The sequence below is a fragment of the Phoca vitulina genome, unplaced genomic scaffold (genome assembly GCF_004348235.1).
Source record: "Phoca vitulina isolate PV1807 unplaced genomic scaffold, GSC_HSeal_1.0 scaffold22, whole genome shotgun sequence".
Classification (NCBI taxonomy): Eukaryota; Metazoa; Chordata; class Mammalia; order Carnivora; family Phocidae; genus Phoca; species Phoca vitulina.
In genome coordinates, this window is record NW_022589725.1 from 8,954,433 (window position 1) to 8,974,776 (window position 20,344).

At 43.2% G+C, this 20,344-nt stretch overlaps 2 protein-coding genes across 3 annotated transcripts in view; one reads left to right on the forward strand and one right to left on the reverse strand.

The window, feature by feature from the left end:
* The window catches only part of RPN2 (ribophorin II), a 59,903-nt gene extending 43,730 nt beyond the window's left edge, over window positions 1-16,173 (reverse strand). For both annotated transcript variants that reach the window (XM_032419308.1, XM_032419307.1), the window contains exons 1-2: window positions 15,867-16,173; window positions 10,756-10,949 (exon numbers count right to left, since the gene is read on the reverse strand). In XM_032419308.1, the coding sequence (XP_032275199.1) occupies window positions 10,756-10,949; window positions 15,867-15,879 (207 nt within the window). In that variant the 5' untranslated portion in view covers window positions 15,880-16,173. The remainder of the gene's footprint in view (window positions 1-10,755; window positions 10,950-15,866) is intronic.
* The window catches only part of MROH8 (maestro heat like repeat family member 8), a 56,791-nt gene continuing 50,483 nt past the window's right edge, over window positions 14,037-20,344 (forward strand). Inside the window, exon 1 of the mRNA XM_032419306.1 lies at window positions 14,037-16,013. Within this exon, the coding sequence (XP_032275197.1) occupies window positions 15,559-16,013 (455 nt within the window). The 5' untranslated portion in view covers window positions 14,037-15,558. The remainder of the gene's footprint in view (window positions 16,014-20,344) is intronic.

Sequence of the window (20,344 nt, forward strand, 5' to 3'; positions counted from 1 at the left end):
CCTGTGGTAGATACTATCATTCCCATTTAACAGAAAAAGAAACTGAGGCTTGGAGTAGTAAGTTACCTGGTAAAGGTGACAAAGCTAAGTGTCTCCTCTGATTCTAACTGTACTGGGGTCTCCACTTAGATGTCTCCAAAGCTAAGTCAGGTTCAGCACATCTAAAATGAGCTTGAAACCTTCTGTTTCTGCACCTGGACTTTCTAGCTCCGGTATAGGCACCACCACCGACCCAGCTACCGGAAGCAGAAACCTGGGAATCGCTCTTGACTTCTCCCTTACCCTACAGGACTAGTGAACTTATCTCCCTTCTCGTTTTTCAAACCCAATCCCCATCCTCTGGTTTCTCTCATTGCCTTATTTGAGGCACTTGCCATTTCTCACCTAGATTGTTATCATCTCCTAACTGGTCTCAAGCCATGTAGTCCATTCTGCATACTGACTGCTCAAGGTGATCTTTACAAAATACAAATGCAACCACGTATCAGAACCCTTGAGTAGTTCCTTACTATCCTCAGAACAAGAGTCCAAGTTTCTGAAACAGCATAAAATGCCCTCATGACTGACATTCACTTTCAGGGCCAGCTTCATCACCACACCACCTCCAACTCCCAAATCTTACCCTCCATCGTGCTCTGGCGACCCAAAGACACTATGATCTCGCCTTGGTATGTATGTGACCCTGCTATTCCTGCCGCTGGGAGCACCTGTCCTTTGCCCCTCCTGTCTGCCAAACCAGATCCTATCTTCATCTCTGCTCAGGTGTCACCTCTTCCAAAAAACCTTCACTGACATTCATCCCAAGTTAGGCCAGGTGCCCTCCCCCCCCGAGTGCTCCCCCAAAGCACTTACCATACGGTACTAACTACCTCCCTCCATGACCAGTTACGTAAGAGCAAAGACTTTGGATGAACCCCAATCACAGGGCCTGCCACAAAGCAGGCACATTATAAAATCCACACTATTCTTATTGTATCAAACTCCAAGAAATATTATTTAATAGTTCTATCACTAAATATTTTGATTGAGGTAACATAAAAGTCACCTATTCATAATTAAATGGCAATAAAATAGTTACTGGTGGGTGCTTCTGAGGAGTAGGACAGAGTGTAGGGCAAGGGGGGCCACATAACAGGTTGCTGCTTTCCACCAACAGCTGTGCTGTATTATCTGATGTTTTACTGTGTGCATGTGCTACTTTAACCAAAAATCTATTTTTTAATTTTATGAATAAAATTTAAATGGCAGTCTCAAAACAAATGAGTTTCAACCAGAAGTTCGAAAGAAACCAAAGAAAGAAATACTTCACCCTGCACAAATCAGGGATCTGAAGAGAATAATCTAGTTAAGGAATCCTTCAGCAGACTGTAGGTAAGCTTAAGACACGTGCTTTGTCGCCATCTGGTGCTTTAACAATAGAACAACAGCATCCAAGACCCCTAAACAAGGATTATGGTCATTGCTGCCATAATGTGTCAACGCTGTTCTAAGTGCTTGATGTGCATTTCTCACTATGCATTAGGTTCGCCTATTATCTTACGTTTACAGACAAGAAAACTGAGGCATCAGAGAGGCAAAGTTACTTATCCAAGGTCACTCAGCTCTTAATGGAGGAGCTAGAATTCAAACCCAGGCAGCCTAGCTCCACAGTCTGAGCTGTACAACCTCTGATTTGTCCTGGAAGAAAACCAGCAACGTGCCAATTCTAATTCTTTGCCCAGACAAATCAAGGTAAACAGTACGAGCAGTCAGTGGCCTCAAAGCTCCCAGTGTCAACTTGGTTTTAACAGCAGCAACAGAAGAGAAGAACCCGGGAGACACACCCTGGACACTCAGTAAGCCCACCCACTGCTGAGGCCTCAGCTGGCTACTTCCAGCAGTTTCTAACTCTGACTTCAGCTGTCCTTATTCCAGACTCATCTTCCCAACTGAAGCCTGCAAATCACCCCCTAAATGTCCATTCCCTATCTGCTCCTCTCCAACTTTCTGAGCCCTCTATTAATACTCCAATTATCTATACATCCTCCTGAGCGAAGAACATCAGTGCTTTTCTCAACCCATTCTTCCCTACAGTTCCCCGAACAGAATCAGGAGCCAAAAGACAGCTAAATCTCTCTCATCTGCCCTTACCTCTCCCTTATTTCATCCATTAACGTCTCCCAACTACTCTTAACCCCTCTCACACCACGCTCTGTAATCTCACCAGACTTTTGTTGCCTTGTCGTGCTATGGAGGCATACCCAGGCGAGAGCCCCCGCACCAGGCCCACCTTTTTCTTATGCACGTCTTACCACACTTTGTAACCAGGCCCACCTTTTTCTTATGCACGTCTTACCACACTTCCCCCCACGCCTCTGCTCCAGCTGCCCTGGACAACCCACCCACTGCCCCCAACACCCAACAAGCACCTTTAAGCCTCCAGGCTTAGTACAGGCTCTTCTCTCCATCTGGAAGCCCATCCACCTTGTCAGTTCAACTTCTCCCTCTCAACTGGTAACTCCTGACATATTAACAAAACTCAAGACTTCTTTTTTTTTTTTTAAGACTTTTATTTATTTATTTGACAGAAAGAAAGAGAGTGAGAAAGAGAGAACAGCAGGGGGAGCAGCAGGCAGAGGGAGAAGCAGGCCCCTGGCTGAGCAGGGAGCCTGACATGGGACTCAATCTCAGGACCCTGGGATCATGACCGGAGCTGAAGGCAGACACTCAACTGATTGAGCTACCCAGGCATCCCTTCAAGACTTCTTTTAAAATAAACTTTCCTTGATCCTTCTACCTACTCCCACCCCCCCATCTGCTACCTTCTTTCTCTTTCTACCAGCAAATCTCCAATTGGAAAAGCCAAAGCATACTTCCCAGTACTCCCTCCCACAACACTGGACAGAACTGATCACTTCCTCATTCTGAAATATTCCCTCCCTTCCCTTCGAGGATTCCCCTGCACTCTCCTGGCTCTTCTCCTACTCTCAGCTGCTCCTTAGTTTCATCCTCTTCTACCTGATCATTCAACAGTGGAGTTTTTCAACTCCTTGGCCCACTTCTCATCCATCTTCTCTCTCCCTAGGCAATCTCATTCATGCCCACAGCTTCATCCAGAACCTCTATGCAGACAGTCTCAGATTTGTACCCCCAGCCCAGACTTCTCTCAATGGCCACTTATATGACTCAAAGGCACTTCAAGCTCAACATGTTTAAGACCAAATTCATGGTCTTGCCCACACAAACCTAATTCTCTTTCCGTGTTCCCGTCTTACAGAATGGCCCAACCATCCACCTGTGCAGCAGAAGTTGGAAGTCTGGGTGTTACCTTTTGCACCCTTTCTGCATTCAGTCCTGCCCCATATTCCCCTGCCAAAGTCTGTCCTCTACAGAACAGGAGAGAAACCTTTCCAAAATGAAAATGGATCCTGATACTTGCTGCTTAAAATCAACTGCTCTTTAGAGAAAAAGCAAACATTTTCCTGTGGCTACCGAGGCACTGAGACTTAGCCACTACCTTCCCCTCGGGCTCCACTCCTCTCTCTCCCATTATCTGGAGCTCCACATGTGGCCTCCTCTCAGTCTCTCAAATGTAACCTACTCCTTGCCTGCACAGGACCCTTGCCCCTGCCATTCCCCCTGCCTGAAGTTCCTTCCCTCCCTAGTCTCCCAGTTAACTCCTCCTTTCCCTGCAGAATTCAGATCAATCATCCCTTCCTTCACTTAGTAAACAGCTACGGAGTGCCTACCACATGCCAGGTGCTACTCTAGGCACTGGAGATGCACAACAAATAAAATGAACAAAGTCCCTGCGCTCAAGGAGCTGTAATTTAGGGGGCTACAGAGTGAGATTTAAGCTCAGAGATTTCCTCGGAAAAGCCTTCCCTGACCAAGTCAAAGTCCCCTATTTATAACACCATATATCTCACCTTCATAAAACTTACCATTGTTACAAATATTCATATATCTACTTGATTATATGACCAATGCCTATCTCCACTATTAGAGTATACATTCCAAGAGGGCAGAGGCTCGCTCTCTCTCACTGTTCAACACTGAATCCCCAGCGCCTAGCACATAGCAGAAACTTACTAAGTATCTGCTGAACGACTAAATTGTGCAGCAGCCAGTCCCCTGTACAAGGTCGGGGCTTATAGTAAGCTTTCCCAGCAGACAGGGTGAGCAAGCTGCTCCCTCTACTGGACTCTCACACTACCTGTGTCTGGGACCTTCCACACACTAGGAGTCCCTTTGCACTCAGCACCTGGTCTCGCTATCATGGTCCCTGTCTTTCACTAGATAATGAGCTCTTGTCTTCTCTGCACTTAGCATAATGCCTGGCACATAGCAGACGCTGCGTAAGTAAATTACTGCCTGAAGGAATGTCTGACTGTCTGCTCTCCCCAGCAATCAGCTGAGTACCTGGCCTTCAGCAAGCACTCAGTACTTGTTGAACAGTACAAATATATTGACCTTCATAAGTGCTCACCATGTACCAGACACTGAGCTAAGCACTTTATACTTTATCATCTCATTTAATCCCCATAACAACCCTGTAAGATAGTTATCACCATCCCCTTTTACAGATAGGGAAAGTGTATGATTGACAACCTGTATACACGGCCTAATGTTCACTGATTTCAGTCACTCGAATACTACATCACAATTTTTGCCATAGTATATATCCTATTTACTTCATATTTTCAGTATAATGAATACAAAACTCCCACCATTGTTCTTAAATCTTATAGAAAGCTAAGCAATAATATCTATAAAATCATCATTCTCAGGTGCTTATGGTTTTTAAATACACATGTACAGGGGCGCCTGGGTGGCTCAGTCGTTAAGCGTCTGCCTTTGGCTCAGGTCATGATCCCAGGGTCCTGGGATCAAGCCCCGCATTGGGCTCCCTGCTCGGCGGGAAGCCTGCTTCTCCCTCTCCCACTCCCCCTGCTTATGTTCCCTCTCTCGCTGTGTCTCTCTCTGTCAAATAAATAAAATATTAAAAAAAAATACATGTACAGTACCTGACTATTAAAATGAAAGATGTTCACTCTCCGTAACACCTAAAATCAACTCTCATTCCACACTCTGCTGTTCCTAGAACTGCTTTCTATTCTCAACTTCTTAGTAAGCCCCATTCCTCTTGGTTTTGCTGCTAAAATCCCTTGTGACAAAATAACCAAAATCTCCCCTAAGGATCTATCTCTGAGAGCAACCAGTTCAATGCATCTAGCAGGACCAAAGGAGTTCTCTCTGCTCCGCTGAAAGCAACAATAATGGAGCAGGACACGCATCACCACATGGAAGTAGCAGTAATGGAGACTGTCCTCAATGGATTTATTTAGTGTGACAACCAATAAGGCAATTCAATAGCCTGAAACTTGCATTCAACTCCCTTCCTTCCACTGCTTATAACGCACACATTACACAATCACCACAGCACCCTCCGTAAGCGACTCAAAGAGTGAAGTATGTGATTAACCCATTTATTTTCTGATCAACAGGCACATTTGAGAGCTTCCATTTCTAATAAGCTAACGTTTACAATTCATTCAACATTATTTGTTCAACAACCTGTGTGTATTAGACATCAAACAATAGGGATGACAGTGGAGAAAAAATATCAATCAATGTACATTAACCCCACTACTATATAATAGAGCTAAGAGCTAATATTTAGTACATACTCACTACATGCCAGCACCATGCTAACTTCCCTAACATACATCACCTGCAAGCTATTATTATTATTATTATCTCTATCTTACAGATGAGAAAACAGATTCTGAAAGGTTCAGTAAGCTGCACAGGTCACTCGGTTGTATAGTTCTGAAGTCAAGATCTTGAAACCAAGCAGTCTGACTTTAGAGTCTGTTTTATAAACATAAAGCCATAGCTGGCCCAACCATGCAATTACCCCCAATCACACTGCACTGCAGCTGTCTGGATAGCTTCAGTCTGTATCTTCAGCCCTGACCAACATCCCTTCAAACTCAGTACATCAGCAGGGAACACCTCTAGGAGTATGTGTTCAACCTAAATCCATGTGGAACTCTCAATCATGAGACAGAGAAAAAGGCACTGCTTTAGCTAACGTGAGAGCGGCTCACTCCTCCATGATCCCCCCTAGACTGAATCCTACAGTTCCACAGAAGTTTGAAAATGACCAGTAGAAACCACTCTCCTGCATTCAAATCCACCAAAATTCAACCTTAACCTAATATTCCAATTTTATCTCCTATACCTCACAATACAAAACCTCTACGAGTCAAGACTGCTCCACTCTGTGTCTCCCAGTTTGCTCTCTCTTGTCCCCAGCCGTCCCCCCTCTATAGACACTGCAGCCTTCTGTACATTGCAGTATCTGCACCAGGCATTGTCTGAACTCACCTGAATAGATTATAAATAGAAGCAAAACTTTTTAAATATTGATGATGATAATAATAATAACTACCACTTGAAGGGCGTTTTGTGGACCAATCACTTACTTGGCATAATATGATTTCACTTTATCTTTACAATGATCCAGTGAGGAAGGCATCATAACTCCCCTTTTATAGAGAGGTGGAACCAGAATCAAAAACTTGGGCAACGGGCACCTGGGTGGTTCAGTCGGTTAAGCCTCTGCCTTCTGCTCAGGTCATGATTCCATGGGCCTGGGATCGAGCCCCATATCAGGCTCCCCGCTAAGCAGGGAGTCTGCTTCTCCCTCTCCCTCTGACCCTCCCCCCCACTCGTGCTCTCTCTCTCCCTCTCTCGCTAGCTCACTCGCTATACACTCTCTCTCCCCAATAAATAAATAAAATCTTAAAAAAAAAACAAAAACAAAAAAAACTTGGGCTAACGAGCGCTGATGCCTGTACTCTTTCTTTGGAGAGAAACTAATTTTACTCAGGAGGATTCACCTACAGGATTTATAACAGGGTAATCACAAGGAAAAGTCTGTTTCCTTAATACAGTCATGCATAGGAAGGAAATACTAGGCAGAAACAAGAGACAGCTGTCAGGAAGAAACCTGAGTAAGTGTGGACCTCATACAGCAGGGATTAGCAAATTTTTTGCAAAGGACCACAGAGTAAATATTTTAGGCTTTTTGGGCCAGATAGTCTCTTTAGTAACTACTCAACTCTATTGCTAAAGTGCAAAAGCAGTCACAGTCAATATATAAATGAGTGGGTGTGGCTGTGTTCCAATAAAACTTTATTTACAAAAAACAGGCTTCAAGCTGGATTTGACTCTGGGGGCCATAGTTTGTCAACAGTTCTGCCATATAGTATTAAGATGATGGCTGGCAGGGGCGCCTGGGTGGCTCAGTTGGTTAAGCGACTGCCTTGGGCTCAGGTCATGATCCTGGAGTCCTGGGATCAAGTCCCGCAACAGCAGGGAGCCTGCTTCTCCCTTTGGCCCTCTCCCCTCTCATGCTGTTTCTCTCTCTCTCTCAAATAAATAAATAAATAAAATCTTAAAAAAAAAAAAGATGATGGCTGGCAGACATCGGCCAAATTACTTAACCCCTCTGAACTTCCATTTCCTTCTCTATTACAGGATAATATTTCTGACCACTTAGAATTAAGACAATTAACTCAAGATAATATATCCACTGTACCCAGCATATATAAGGCATTCAATAAATCAATTGTGATTACTGATTCTAGTCTGGAGCAGGAAATGTAAAAATAAGCCTAAGACATCAGAAACTCTCAGACTGGTGGATCACATAAAATCGAACAAAAAACACACAAAGACATTCTGAGCATCAAAAAGAATAACAACTGTTATTACATGTCAACTATACTTCAGAAAAGAAAAAGAAAAAAAAAAAGAATAACAACTGCCATGGATTGCAAAACATTAACTGGGACTACCAGTTCTGGCCATGGCAGAATTATAGGTATTGAACTTACCCTCCTGCCATAAATAACTATACGAAGTTGAGACACTGGACAACAGACAGTATAAGGCTGTGATACTTAAAGTAAAAAGTATGAAAATGATAGTACAAATGATGGGAGTTTAAATAGAAATATGTTGTTATAAGGTTCTTTCATTATTCGTGACATAGCAAAATAATAATTCAAAGTAGACTGTGGTAAGTTCAAATGCATATTATAATCTCTAGAGCAACTACTAAAAAAAAAAAAGTAGAGCTAAAAAACCAGCAGAAGAGATCAAATGGAATAATCAAAATTTATTTAATCTGAGACAGGAAAGAAGGAGGAAAAAAAATAGCTAGACTAGTAAAAAACAAATAACAAGATGGTAAACTTAAACCCAACAGTATAGTTACATTAAATATAAATTGACTAAACTCCCCAACTAAAAGACAGAGATTGTCAGACTGGATTAAAACAACAACAACAACAAAAAAACAAGACCCTACTACATACTGTTTACAAGAGATAGGTTAATCTGACAATACCCAAATCCAATGATCCAACTTTATCATAACTAAAAGTGAAACAACCAGGTATTATGCACCAATGACAGGAAGTACATAGCACCACCTATGAAATATTTCTGCCAAGAAAACTAACCTGAATATAATTAAGCCTCAAGAGCTAACTATCCACTTATATGAATAAAAAATATAGAAAGTAGGGTGCCTGGATGGCTCAGTTGTTAAGCGTCTGCCTTCGGCTCAGGTCATGACCCCAGGGTCCTGGGATCGAGCCCCACATCGGGCTCCCTGCTCCACGGGAAGCCTGCTTCTCTCTCCCATTGCCCCTGCTTGTGTTCCCTCTCTCGCTGTGTTTCTCTCTGTCAAATAAATAAATAAAATCTTAAAAAAAAAAAAAAAGATAAGAACTATGTTCAAAAACAGCATGAGGGGGCGCCTGGGTGGCTCAGTTGGCTAAGTGTCTGTCTTCGGCTCAGGTCATGATCCCAGGGTCCTGGGATGAGCCCCACATTGGGCTCCCTGTTCAGCAGGGAGTCTGCTTCTCCCTGCCCTCTGCCCCTCCCCCCAGCTGATGCTCTTTCTCTCTCTCTCTTAAAAAACCTTAAAAAAAAAAAAAAAAACACAAACAAACAGCATGAGGATGCTATTAATCAAAGGCAAAATGTGGAAACTTCTCCAGGATAAGTGATCTGGCTTGTTCTACAAATAAAAGGTACTGGGGGAGGGGGAGACGGAAACTGTTGTAGATGAAAAGGATCTTTAAAAGCAGAGTTCTCCGGCTGGTAGCAGAAGAGGTCAGAGATTTGAAGAGTAAGAACTTAACATGTCATTACTGATTTAAATGGGGAGGGGACAACATAAGAAAAAATGTGGGTGGCCTTGAGGAACAGAGAGCAGCCTTTGGCTGATAGCCCACAAGAAAATGGAGATCTCAGACTTACAACCACAGGGAACTGCATGCATTCTGTTAACCATCTGGAGGAGAGACTGAGCAGATTCTTCCCCAGAACTGGCAGAAAAGAGCCCAGCCTGGCCAACACCATCATTTTGACCTTCTGAGACACTAACTAGAGAGCCCTGCCAAGCCTGCCTGGACTTCTGACCACAGAACTATCAGCTAATAAATGAGTGCTATTTTAAATAACTAAATGTGTGGTCATTTGTTATGCAGCCATAGAAAACTAATACACAGGGGCACCTGGGTGGCTCAGTCAGTTAAGTGGCCAACTCCTGCTTTTGGCTCAGGTCATGATCTCAGGGTCGTGAGACTGAGCCATGCGACAGGCTCTGCGCTTAGTGGGAGTCTACTTGAGATTCTCTCCCTCTGCCCCTTCCCCCACTTGAGTTCTCTTTCTCTAAAATGAATAAATAAATCTTTAAAAAAAGAAAACTAATACACAAGGCTTATATGAGAAACCTGGTCTTAACCTCTTTGCCCCCTAGCTGTCCATGCTACTGTAATGAATAAAATGTAAATTCACGGGGCGCCCGGGTGGTTCAGTTATTAAGCGTCTGCCTTCGGCTCAGGTCACGATTCCAGGGTCCTGGGATCGAGCCCTGCATTGGGCTCCCTGCTCTGTGGGAAGCCTGCTTCTCCCTCTCCCACTCCCCCTGCTTGCGTTCCCTCTCTCATTGTGTCTCTCTCTGTCAAATAAATAAATAAAATCTTTAAAATAAATAAAATAAAATGTAAATTCACTTAAGACTGAACATTCTCCCGGGGGCCTGGGTGGCTCAGTCGGTTAAGCGTCTGCCTTCAGCTCAGGTCATGACCCCACGGTCCTGGGTTCGAGCCCCACATCATCCCTCTCCCTCTGCCCCTCCTCCCTGCTTTTGTGCACTCACACTCTCTTTCTTTCTCAAATAAATAGATAAAATCGCTAGAAAAAAAAAAAAAAGAAGAAGAAGAAAAGACTGAACCTTTTCCTAAATCCAGGAAGTTTTAGTTGTGATGCATTTTCCTCATCAAAGGTCCAAAAAGTATATCAAAACTGCCTGATGTGGTGACTGGCAGTGTTTAATAAAAATGAATGCCCCCATCTTAAACTCCTTTATTTGTCACACATACAGGGCACTTAACAAGTACATGTGGTACTGTACAGTCTCACTCAGAACTACAGCAATAGTTTCTAGAGGCAAAATTTAAGGGTAAAATAAAAAGTAAAGTTTCTAAGACTTGCTCTTCTTTATATTCTACTAAAACACCTGGCATGGTCCTAAACATACATTAGGCATTAAAAGAAAAAAAATCTGTCAGATTGAAGTAAGTATTTATTATATTGGATTAGCCTTGGTCATCCTCAAAGGAGCAAGAGTTCTGAAGTACACACAAGGAACACAGTTAAGGGATGAGGCCCAGACAAAAGTAGCCTTACCTTTACATCTGGCACCTGGGCACCAAGGCTGCTGAGTCCCACGATGGAGTAGAAAGCGGATTCCAAACTTGTGAAAGGGCGGTCCAGCGAGGCTTTCAGTCTCTCAACATCCGGCTTGGTGAGGTAGTGAGTGGGCGTCAGAGCCTGGGTGCCGGCTATGATTGTCAGGGCCAACAGGAAGACAGTGCTTGAACCTTGGGGGGAAATGACTATTAAATACAATCCAAACAATTCCCAAGTTCTCTATACAGTTCCAATGACGGTGTGCACCAAGGTCTGGGAACCAAATCACGTGAGGAAGGGGGAGGGAACTGGGAGAAGTCCTGGGAAAGTGGTGGGCACTGTCTTCATCCATCTGAAAGAATGTCCTCCCAGTAGCCTCTGTGTCGCTGAAGCACAGGACGCATCATGCCATTCCCATTTCAAGTAAGTTTGTAACTCCTATGCCTCAAAGACAGGCCCAATCCTGAATCCTCACCATGGCCTCGCCTGCCTCTCACCGGATCTCTTCCCTCATTCTTCTTTCCATCTGTGGCTCTCTGGACCCCTCTCTGTTCCTCTAACAAGTCATGTTCTACCCTACCCAGCACTTTTTCATGCTTTCCCTTACTTCAACTTTCAACTTTTTTTTACTCTCCGATTTCAGTTCAAGTATCTCTTCCTCAAGAAGTCTCCCCAACTGCCCTTCCTCAGGTTAGGTCCCCAGTACTATAAAATACTGAAGAATATGACCTCTTGAGGCCAGGTTTAAATCCTAGCTTTGCCCAGGTGCCCAGGTGGCTCAGTCAGTCAGTTAAGTGTCGGACTCTGGGTTTTGAATCAGGTCATGATCTCAAGGTTGTGAGACTGAGCCCCCCGTCACATTCTGCACTGGATACGGAACCTGCTTGGGATTCTCTTTCAACCTCTCCCTCTGCCCCTCCCCTGCTTGTGCACTCTCTAATAAATACACACATACATACTTTGAAAATAAGTAAATAAATAAATCCTAGTTCTGCCATTTATTAGCAATATGGCTGTGGCAGTTACAATGTAGCCAGTCCGTCCTCAGTTTCCTCAAGCGTAAAGTGGGATAACAGTACCTACCGCAGGAGTGTAATGAGGATTACATGAGTTAACATAGAAAGATCTTACAACGGTGACTGGCTTATAACAAGAGCTACATAAATGTTCGCTACTTCTATTACCATCACTATTGCTGTTGCTCTATCCATGCATATAGCAACCTGTACTTCTTCTATGTAGTCTTTTTCACAACTATAATTAATAGGGTAATGTCTGATTCCTCTGCTAAACTGTAAGTTCCATGAGGATAGACAGTTTCTTCTGTACATCCCAGTATTTCCAAGTATTAAACACTGCTTGGCAGGTATTAGTACTGAATTAATATTTGCTAAATAAACGAAAAGAAAAATTAATCCTTGTCTACTGTGCTCCAGGAGACAGGAAGCAGTTATGAGTGGTACATTCTATGGGCTGCTTCATGAATTGACTGCCATATAATTAACAGAACAGTATCCACCACCCCCCGCCCCACCACCACCTTATCCATACTCTCCACGGTTTCAGTTACCCATGTTCAACCACGGTCCAGTACTGTCGGGTCAGTAGTAGCCTAATGCTACATCACAATGCCTACATCAGTCACCTTACTTCATCTCATCATGCAGACATTTTATCACGTAAGCATCTGTATCAAGAAGGGTGAATACAGTACAAGATATTTTGAGAGACCGCATTCACATGACTTTTGTTACAGTACATTGTTATAATTGTTTTTATTGTCATCGTTGTTAATCTCTTACTGTGCCTAATTTATAAATTAAACTTTATCATAGGTATGCATGTATAGAAAAAACACAGTATATATACGTGTTCAGTACTATCTGCAGTTTTAAGCATCCACTGGGGATCTTGGAAAGTAAGCCCTGCAGATAAGGGAGCTCTACTGTAATCACAAGGCTAATGGTAGTAGTCCTAAATCCTCTGCCCATAGTGTCAAATTTAGTTTGAACTAGAATCCCTTAAGAAAGGCATTATTAGAGGGCTCCTGGCTGGCTCAGTCAGTGGAGTCTGTGGCTCTTGATCCCAGGGTGTAGATTCGAGCCCCACATTGGGCAGAGAGATTACTTTAAAAAAAAAAAAAAGCATCATTATATCTATTTTACAAATAAGAAAACTGAGACTGAGAGTACCTTGCAGACAATCTGGGATTCACTCAAATCTAACAGTTTACACTCTGGAGATTGTTTTAGAAACGATGCCTACATTAGCGGTAACTCAGAATTGTTCTTCTATGAGTGCTAGTTCTATTTAAATCCTTCTTCGTGTGTTAAATAAGCTAAAGAATGTGGAAGTTCTTTTTAAAACACTAGAAAGGGGGGGCGCCTGGGTGGCTCAGTCATTAAGTGTCTGCCTTCAGCTCAGGTCAGGATCCCAGGGTCCTGGGATCAAGCCCCGCGTCAGGCTCCCTGCTCAGCAGAAAGCCTGCTTCTCCCTCTCCCACTCCCCCTGCTTGTGTTCCCTCTCTCACTGTCTCTCTTTGTCAAATAAATAAAGAAAATCTTTAAAAAATTAATTAATTAATTAATTAAACACTACACTGTTAATAGGGATCTATAGTGTGGAGTAGTCAATTATAAAATATTTATTGAATACTTACCAAGCACTATTTCTGGTATTAAAAATAAAGCAGAAAACAGAATTTAAAAAAACACTCCCAAACCTCATAAAGCCTACATTCTAGTCGGAAAAGAAAGGTATCACACAACACAATTAAGAAACATTATTTATGGGGTGTCTGGGTGGCTCAGTCGGTGAGGCATCTGCCTTCAGCTCAGGTCATGATCTTAGGGTCCTGGGATCAAGCCCTGCATCGGGCTCCCTGCTCAGCAGGAGCCTGCTTCTCCCTCTCCTTCTGCCCCTCATCCTGCTCATGCTATCTCTCTCGTGCTCTCAAATAAATAAAATCTTAAAAAAAAAAGAAAGAAACATTATTTATCACATTAGAAGGTGAAAAGTGCTATGGAGAAAAATAAAGCACAGAAGAGATATCTGAGAAGAATTACGATTTTATTTTTATTTTTTTTTAAGATTTTATTTATTTATTTGACACAGAGAGAGAGAACACACACAAGCAGGGGGAGCAGCAGAGGGAGAGGGAGAAGCAGGCTCTCCACCGAGCAGGGAGCCCAACACGGGGCTCAATCCCAGGACCCTGGGATCATGACCTAAGCTGAAGGCAGATGCCTAACCGACTTGAGCCACCCAGGTGCCCCAGAGTTACGATTTTAAATATGGTAGTCTATGAAGGTCTAACTAAGAAATAAAGCTATTGTGTATAGACCTGAAGGAAAAGAAGGAGCATCACAAAGATATTTTGGGGTAAACTATTCCAAGAAGAAAAGCAAGTGCAAAGACCCTGTATATGTGGTATTCTTTGACATTAGCAAAGAGGAAAGTATAGTTAGAGTGGCATAAGCAAAGGGTGAAAAGTATGGAAGAGGTGAAAGAGGTAGCAGAGGCCAAATCTGAAGGACCTTTTAAACCTTTGTAGGGACTCTGGCTTATACTGAGAGATGGGAGCCACTAGAAAGTTTTGAGAAGAGGAATGATTTGACTTAGAATTTAACAGGATCATTGTGTTGAGAATAAACAAAACTGTGTTGAGACTAGGCAGGAGAAAGAACCTAAAGAGGGACACCAGTTAGTAATAATCCAAGTAAAAAGATGATGGTGGTCACAGCCAGGGTGACAGCAGTAGAGGTGAGAAGTGGTCAGAGTCCAGCTAGAATTCAAGGTCAAAGCCAGAACTGCTAAAGGACAGAAAAATGTAAGAAAAAGAGTCAAAAAGATACTAATGCTGAATCCCCAGTGCCTTGTGTACATGCAATATATTACATGCTTAATATAGCACTTAATATATTAAGATCTAGTAAATGACAACTGGCATTTTCCCAGCTAGACTATAAATTCCCCTAACACAGCATCTATGTCAGAATTCTAATCTTCCCACCTCGAATTAATAGTGACAACATTTTTGGGTAAAATTTGAGCACTTAACACGTGTGGGGTATGTCCATACTATGCTAAGTACCTGGCATGCATTGAGTCATTAAATCTTCACAACATCCAAGTGAGTGCGGTTTACAGATGAAGAAATTGAGACTCACTAGGAGTTACCTGCCCTAAGACACATAACTGAGAATCAGAATGCAGGCAGTTTGAATCCAAAGTTTGTTTTTTAACCACTCTATTACCCTCAACTTTTCAAAAAATGGAGCAATGACCCACTGTCTTATTCACTGTTACCTTGGGCAAGTTACTTTTCTTCTCTGAAATTCTGTCTTCCTATCTGTCAAACGTACATAATAGTACACATTCCCCACGCCGCCGTGAGACTACATGCTCTCATCGTGCACAGTGCCCGCCCAATAACTAGCAATGCAGTTAACTTTATTGATGCTTGCTTAGTGCCATGCACTATTCTAAACTATGCACGGGGCTCAGCTCACTTAATACAGCAATTTATGCGGCGGATAATGTGACTAACCTAGTTTACAGATCAGAAACTGAGGTGCAGAGGGGTTAAGGAACTTGGACTGGGTCACATTAACAAATACTTGACAAACTACAAGTTTGCCCCAGGAAAATCTAACTTCAGAATTTATACTCTAAGCTCCCAGAGAGATGAGTGATTTCCTTGCTCCTTTTCACAACGAAGGAAGCCACGGTCCAAAGGACGACTTGGCCAAAAGCTCACTCTTAGACCACCCGGCTCGGGAGCCGCCGCGAATCAAATGAATGAGGGAAGTCAGACCTAGGGTTAACCGCGGCCCCCGGCTGGGCCTCGGGGGCACCCGTAGCTCCGCGCCGCACTGGCACCCACCCCACCTCCATTCGCCCGCAATCCCACCCGCTCGCCAGCCCTCCGTCACACACTCGACCCCAAAAGAGCCCGAGCCCGAGTCCATGCCCCTGCCCCACAGGGGAAGAAACTCCCGCGTGGCCGGCTCCCGAGTAGCGAGCACTAGCCTCCCGCGGGCTACGGCCCACTCGCCAAGGCGTGCCGGCCGCGGGGCCCCGTCGTCGAGCCATGCACAACGCCTCACCCGGCGACGCCATTCCTTCGAGCAGGTCCCACCAGGGCCCGAGCCGGAGACTGACTTCCGCTCGGGAAAGTGGCTCCAAGAGCGCGCCGGAGGGGACACCAGGGACTCGCGGCAGGCTGCGCGTGCTGGGATGGGCTCTAGGCACAGGTCAGTCCCCGCCGCCCCGCTGGGTCGGCCCGGTCCCAGCAACCGCGGCCCAAATTCCAGTTCCCGCGCGGAAAGGGCGGCGCCGTCCTCGTGTACAGGCCGGCCTCTCCCCCCCCCGCGACCTGGGCCACTTGGAACCGGCCGCCTCTCAACGGTCCTAATCCGGGTGCTACCAGTACGCGGTTGGACGAGGCTTCGGGGTGGGCCCGAAACGGGGCCTCCGCTGATTGGCCGATCGCGTTGATTGGCCGATAGCGCCGTCACTCAGTCGTCTCTCTACAGCCTGGTCAATTTTAAAGGAATGGGAAGGGTCCCGTGAGGAAGGGCTTTCTTTTTCGTTCGTTCTTTTTTTTTTTCTCTCTTTAGGAAATTACGGCAATTTCCTCCAAAGATTGTTTCGCTTGTCAATAACTGACCTAATGAGTGATGTTTTCTTTGATTTGCAAAGCATTTCTGTGGACTTAGTACTCTTCGCAGTAACTTTGAGGAGCATATTAGCCCAATTTTACAGAAGTAGCAGGTCTCTCTCAAATAAATAAATCTTTAGAAAAAACAACTCTAACAACTCAATAATAAGACAACCACTGATGTGCTGAAGCCATTTCATACTGGCTTGCAAGAGTCACTTACGAAATTTAGCAAGGGGGGACGTCTGGGTGGCTCAGTCGTTGAGCATCTTGGTGTTGGCTCAGGTCATCATGATCTTGGGGTCCTGGTATCCAGCCCCACGTAGGACTCCAGGCTCAGAGTGGAGCCTGCTTGGGATTCTTTCCCTCATCCTCTCGCTCCCCCTCTGCTCCTCCCCCTGCTCACACTCTCCCTCTCTAAAAATAAATAAAATTTTTAAATTTAGCAAGAATTTTGAAAATAGCTTGTTAAATACAGCTATTTAGAAAAATTAAATTATACAGACTTACAACGAAATAAATAGTCTATTGAAAACCACTCATCATTTTGTTATTATTTTACTACATTTTCCCATTTTGTATGCTTTTGTGGTTGCTTATATCTATTGCATCTATATGGTGGGAATATTATATGGTGATGTGCACATCTTTTTCCAAAGTAACATCAGTAGCTTGATTTTGGCCACAATGGGAATATTTACACCATAGGATCAGCAAATGCTACACACCAGGGCTTGATTTTCTGCTTTGTTATGTCTGAACTTAATGATGGAGAAATGTTAATAGAGATTAAATTTAGAAGTGTGTCATGTCTATAGGCTTTACATTGCGAATAGCTCAAAAACTTGAGGGAGGATCATTCTAGTGTTTGAAAAGTATTATCCAACTCAGAGAAGTCACTTCTGAAGTTTCAGTTACATCGTACTCATTAATGTAAATGAAAATATCAACCAGCATTCACTTAAAAACTACACTTAGAAAGTCTGTTTTAAACATTTACCAACATACCACTGCAAGCAACCCAGTAAAAAACACAGGCAAAAGACTTGAATAGGCACTTCATCAAGATATACATAGAGCAGAGGGGGCCTGGGTGGCTCAGTTGTTAAGCGTCTGCCTTCGGCTCAGGTGGTGATCCCAGGGTCCTGGGATGGGGCTCCGTGCTTGGCAGGGGGCCTGCTTCTCCCTCTCCCACTCCCCCTGCTTGTGTTCCTGCTCTCACTATCTCTCCCTGTCAAATAAATAAAATCTTAAAAAAGAAAAGATATACATAGAGCAGATAAACACATGAAAAGATAATCAACACCATTACACATTGATTGCATTGTATATTAAGTCACCAGGAGATATTGCTATATATCCGCTGAAATAGTTAATATAAAAAAGATCAATAATACCAAATGCTGGCAAGGATGTGGAACAACTGGAACTTGAATATACTGCTGGTGGAAATGGAAAATGGTGCAGTCATATTAGAAAAGAGATTTGTAGCTTTTTAAAAAGACAGTTATATGACCTACTGCATGACCCAGCCATTCTACTCTTAGAGGGTTTGTTTGTCTGTTTTAAAGATTTTATTTATTTATTTATTTATTTGAGAGGGAGAGGGAGCATGAGCATGAGCAGGGGGAGGGGCAGAGGGAGAAGCAGACTCCCTGCTGAACATGGAGCCTGATGCAAGGCCCCATCACACGCTCTGGGATCATGACCTGAGCCGAAGGCAGACGCTTAACTGACTGAACCACCCAGGCGCCCTGGTTTGTTTGTTTTTAATTAACTGGGATTTTTTTAATTATTAAATATAAGTACACAGGAAGAAGCTCAAACTTTATTGGTTTGGGTTTTTTTCCCAAAATTGTTTTATTTACAATTGACTAAATGAAAAAACAATATTTATAAACATACATAAAGAAAAAAGAATGATACAGTGAAATTGTGTACTTGCCATCCCATTAAAAAACAGAGGCGCCTGGGTGGCTCAGTCAGTTAAGCATCTGGACTTTTGATTTCAGCTCAGATCTTGCTCTCAGGGTCGTGAGTTCAAGCCTCACATTGGGCTCCACCCTGGGAGTAGAGCCTACTTAAAAAAAAAAAAAATAGGGGCGCCTGGGTGGCTCAGTCGTTAAGCGTCTGCCTTCGGCTCAGGTCATGATCCCCGGGTCCTGGGATCGAGCCCCGCATCGGGCTCTCTGCTCTACGGGAGGCCTGCTTCTCCCTCTCCCACTCCCCTTGCTTGTGTTCCCTCTCTCGCTGTGTGTCTCTCTCTGTCAAGTAAATAAATTCTTTAAAAAAAAATAAATAAATAAAATAACCATAACTTTTACACTGGATCTTAGCCAAAAGGCAGAGAAGCGATATAACCATAACTTTTACGTTCTCTTTCTAGTCTTACCCATTCCATCCCCTTTCTCTCTGCTCAGAGATCCCCCTCCTGCAGGTTATAGGTTATATTGTTTCCTTGCTTTTCTTCACAGTTTTACTGTATATGTTTATAACTCCAAACAGTATTTGTTTACTTTTGCATATTTCTTAATTTTATATAAATGGAATTTACTATGTATTTTTTCTGTGACTTTCTTTTTTTTCTCAACATGGTAAGATTTATCTGCATTGCTGTGCATAGCTAGAACTCATTCTAGTATATAGTACTTTATTGGATGAATTACCATAGTTTATTCTACTGTTGGTAGGCCATTGGGTGTCTAGTTTTTTGCTATGATGTCTACTGCTGTGCTGATTCTTGCATATATTCCTAATGCACATGGGTAAGAGTTTCATTGGAATACATTCCTAGGAGTGAAATAGTGAGTCATAGTATAGGCACATTTGCGACTTTACTAGATAATGCCAAATTATTTCCAAAATGGTTGTACCAGTTTACACTGTAACTGTGACTTATGAGTTCTGTGCTCCACATCTTTGTCAATATATGCTATTCATGCCAATGTAAAAAAAATTCAGGCAGTATAAAAGTTTAAAAACTAATTTTTTTCTCTCAAAAATTCCACTCCACAGATGTTTGATTTGAATACCAAAAGTTTTTCTACACGTATCCCAACATTTGTGCGTGTCTACGTGTCTGTATGTACACACACAGTTTACACAGATTGTTTGACAACTTGCTTTTTCATTCATTAATACATGCTAAACATTCGGCAAATAGAGATTCACCCACTCAACCAATATTTATTGAGCATTTCCATGTGCCAGGCATTCTAGTCTCTTAGAATACATTCATGAACAAAGCAGCCACAGATCTTTGCCTTCCTGGAGCTACATTGTAGCAGGAGGAAATAGATGATAAACAATATCATAAATATGTGAATGATATATTAGAAGGGATTGTGTGCTATAGGAACAGAAGAAGTAGGAAAGGGTAAGGGGAATTGGGGGGTGTTCTACCTCAGTTTCTTTTAACAGCAGCATAGTATTTCTTACCTATCCATTCATGCCCCATGAGGCTGACAATATGCTAGGTGCTGGCAATTCAACCATGAGTATGTAGACAAGGTTTCTCCCTTCATGGAGCTTCTAGTCTGATGGGAAACAGTCAACAAACACAAATGAACTTGTTAATTGTAGGTAATGGTTAAATACTATGGGAAAAAATAAGAAAAGAACTGTGGGACTGGGGTGGGGAGAGGCTACCTAACCTAGACTGGTGATCAATAAATGCTTCTCTGAGAATGTGACATTTAAGCTTTCTCTCAAGTGATGAGACAGAAGCGGTCCTAAAATACTAATATTTCTTGACAAACCATAAGAGACTCTTAACTATAGGAAACAAACTGAGGTTCAATGGAGGAGAGGTGGGTGGGGAGAAGGGGTAATTGGGTGATGGGCATTAGGAGGGCACTTGATGTAATGAGCACTGGGTGTTATATGCATCTGATGAATCACTAAATTCTACTTCTGAAACTAATA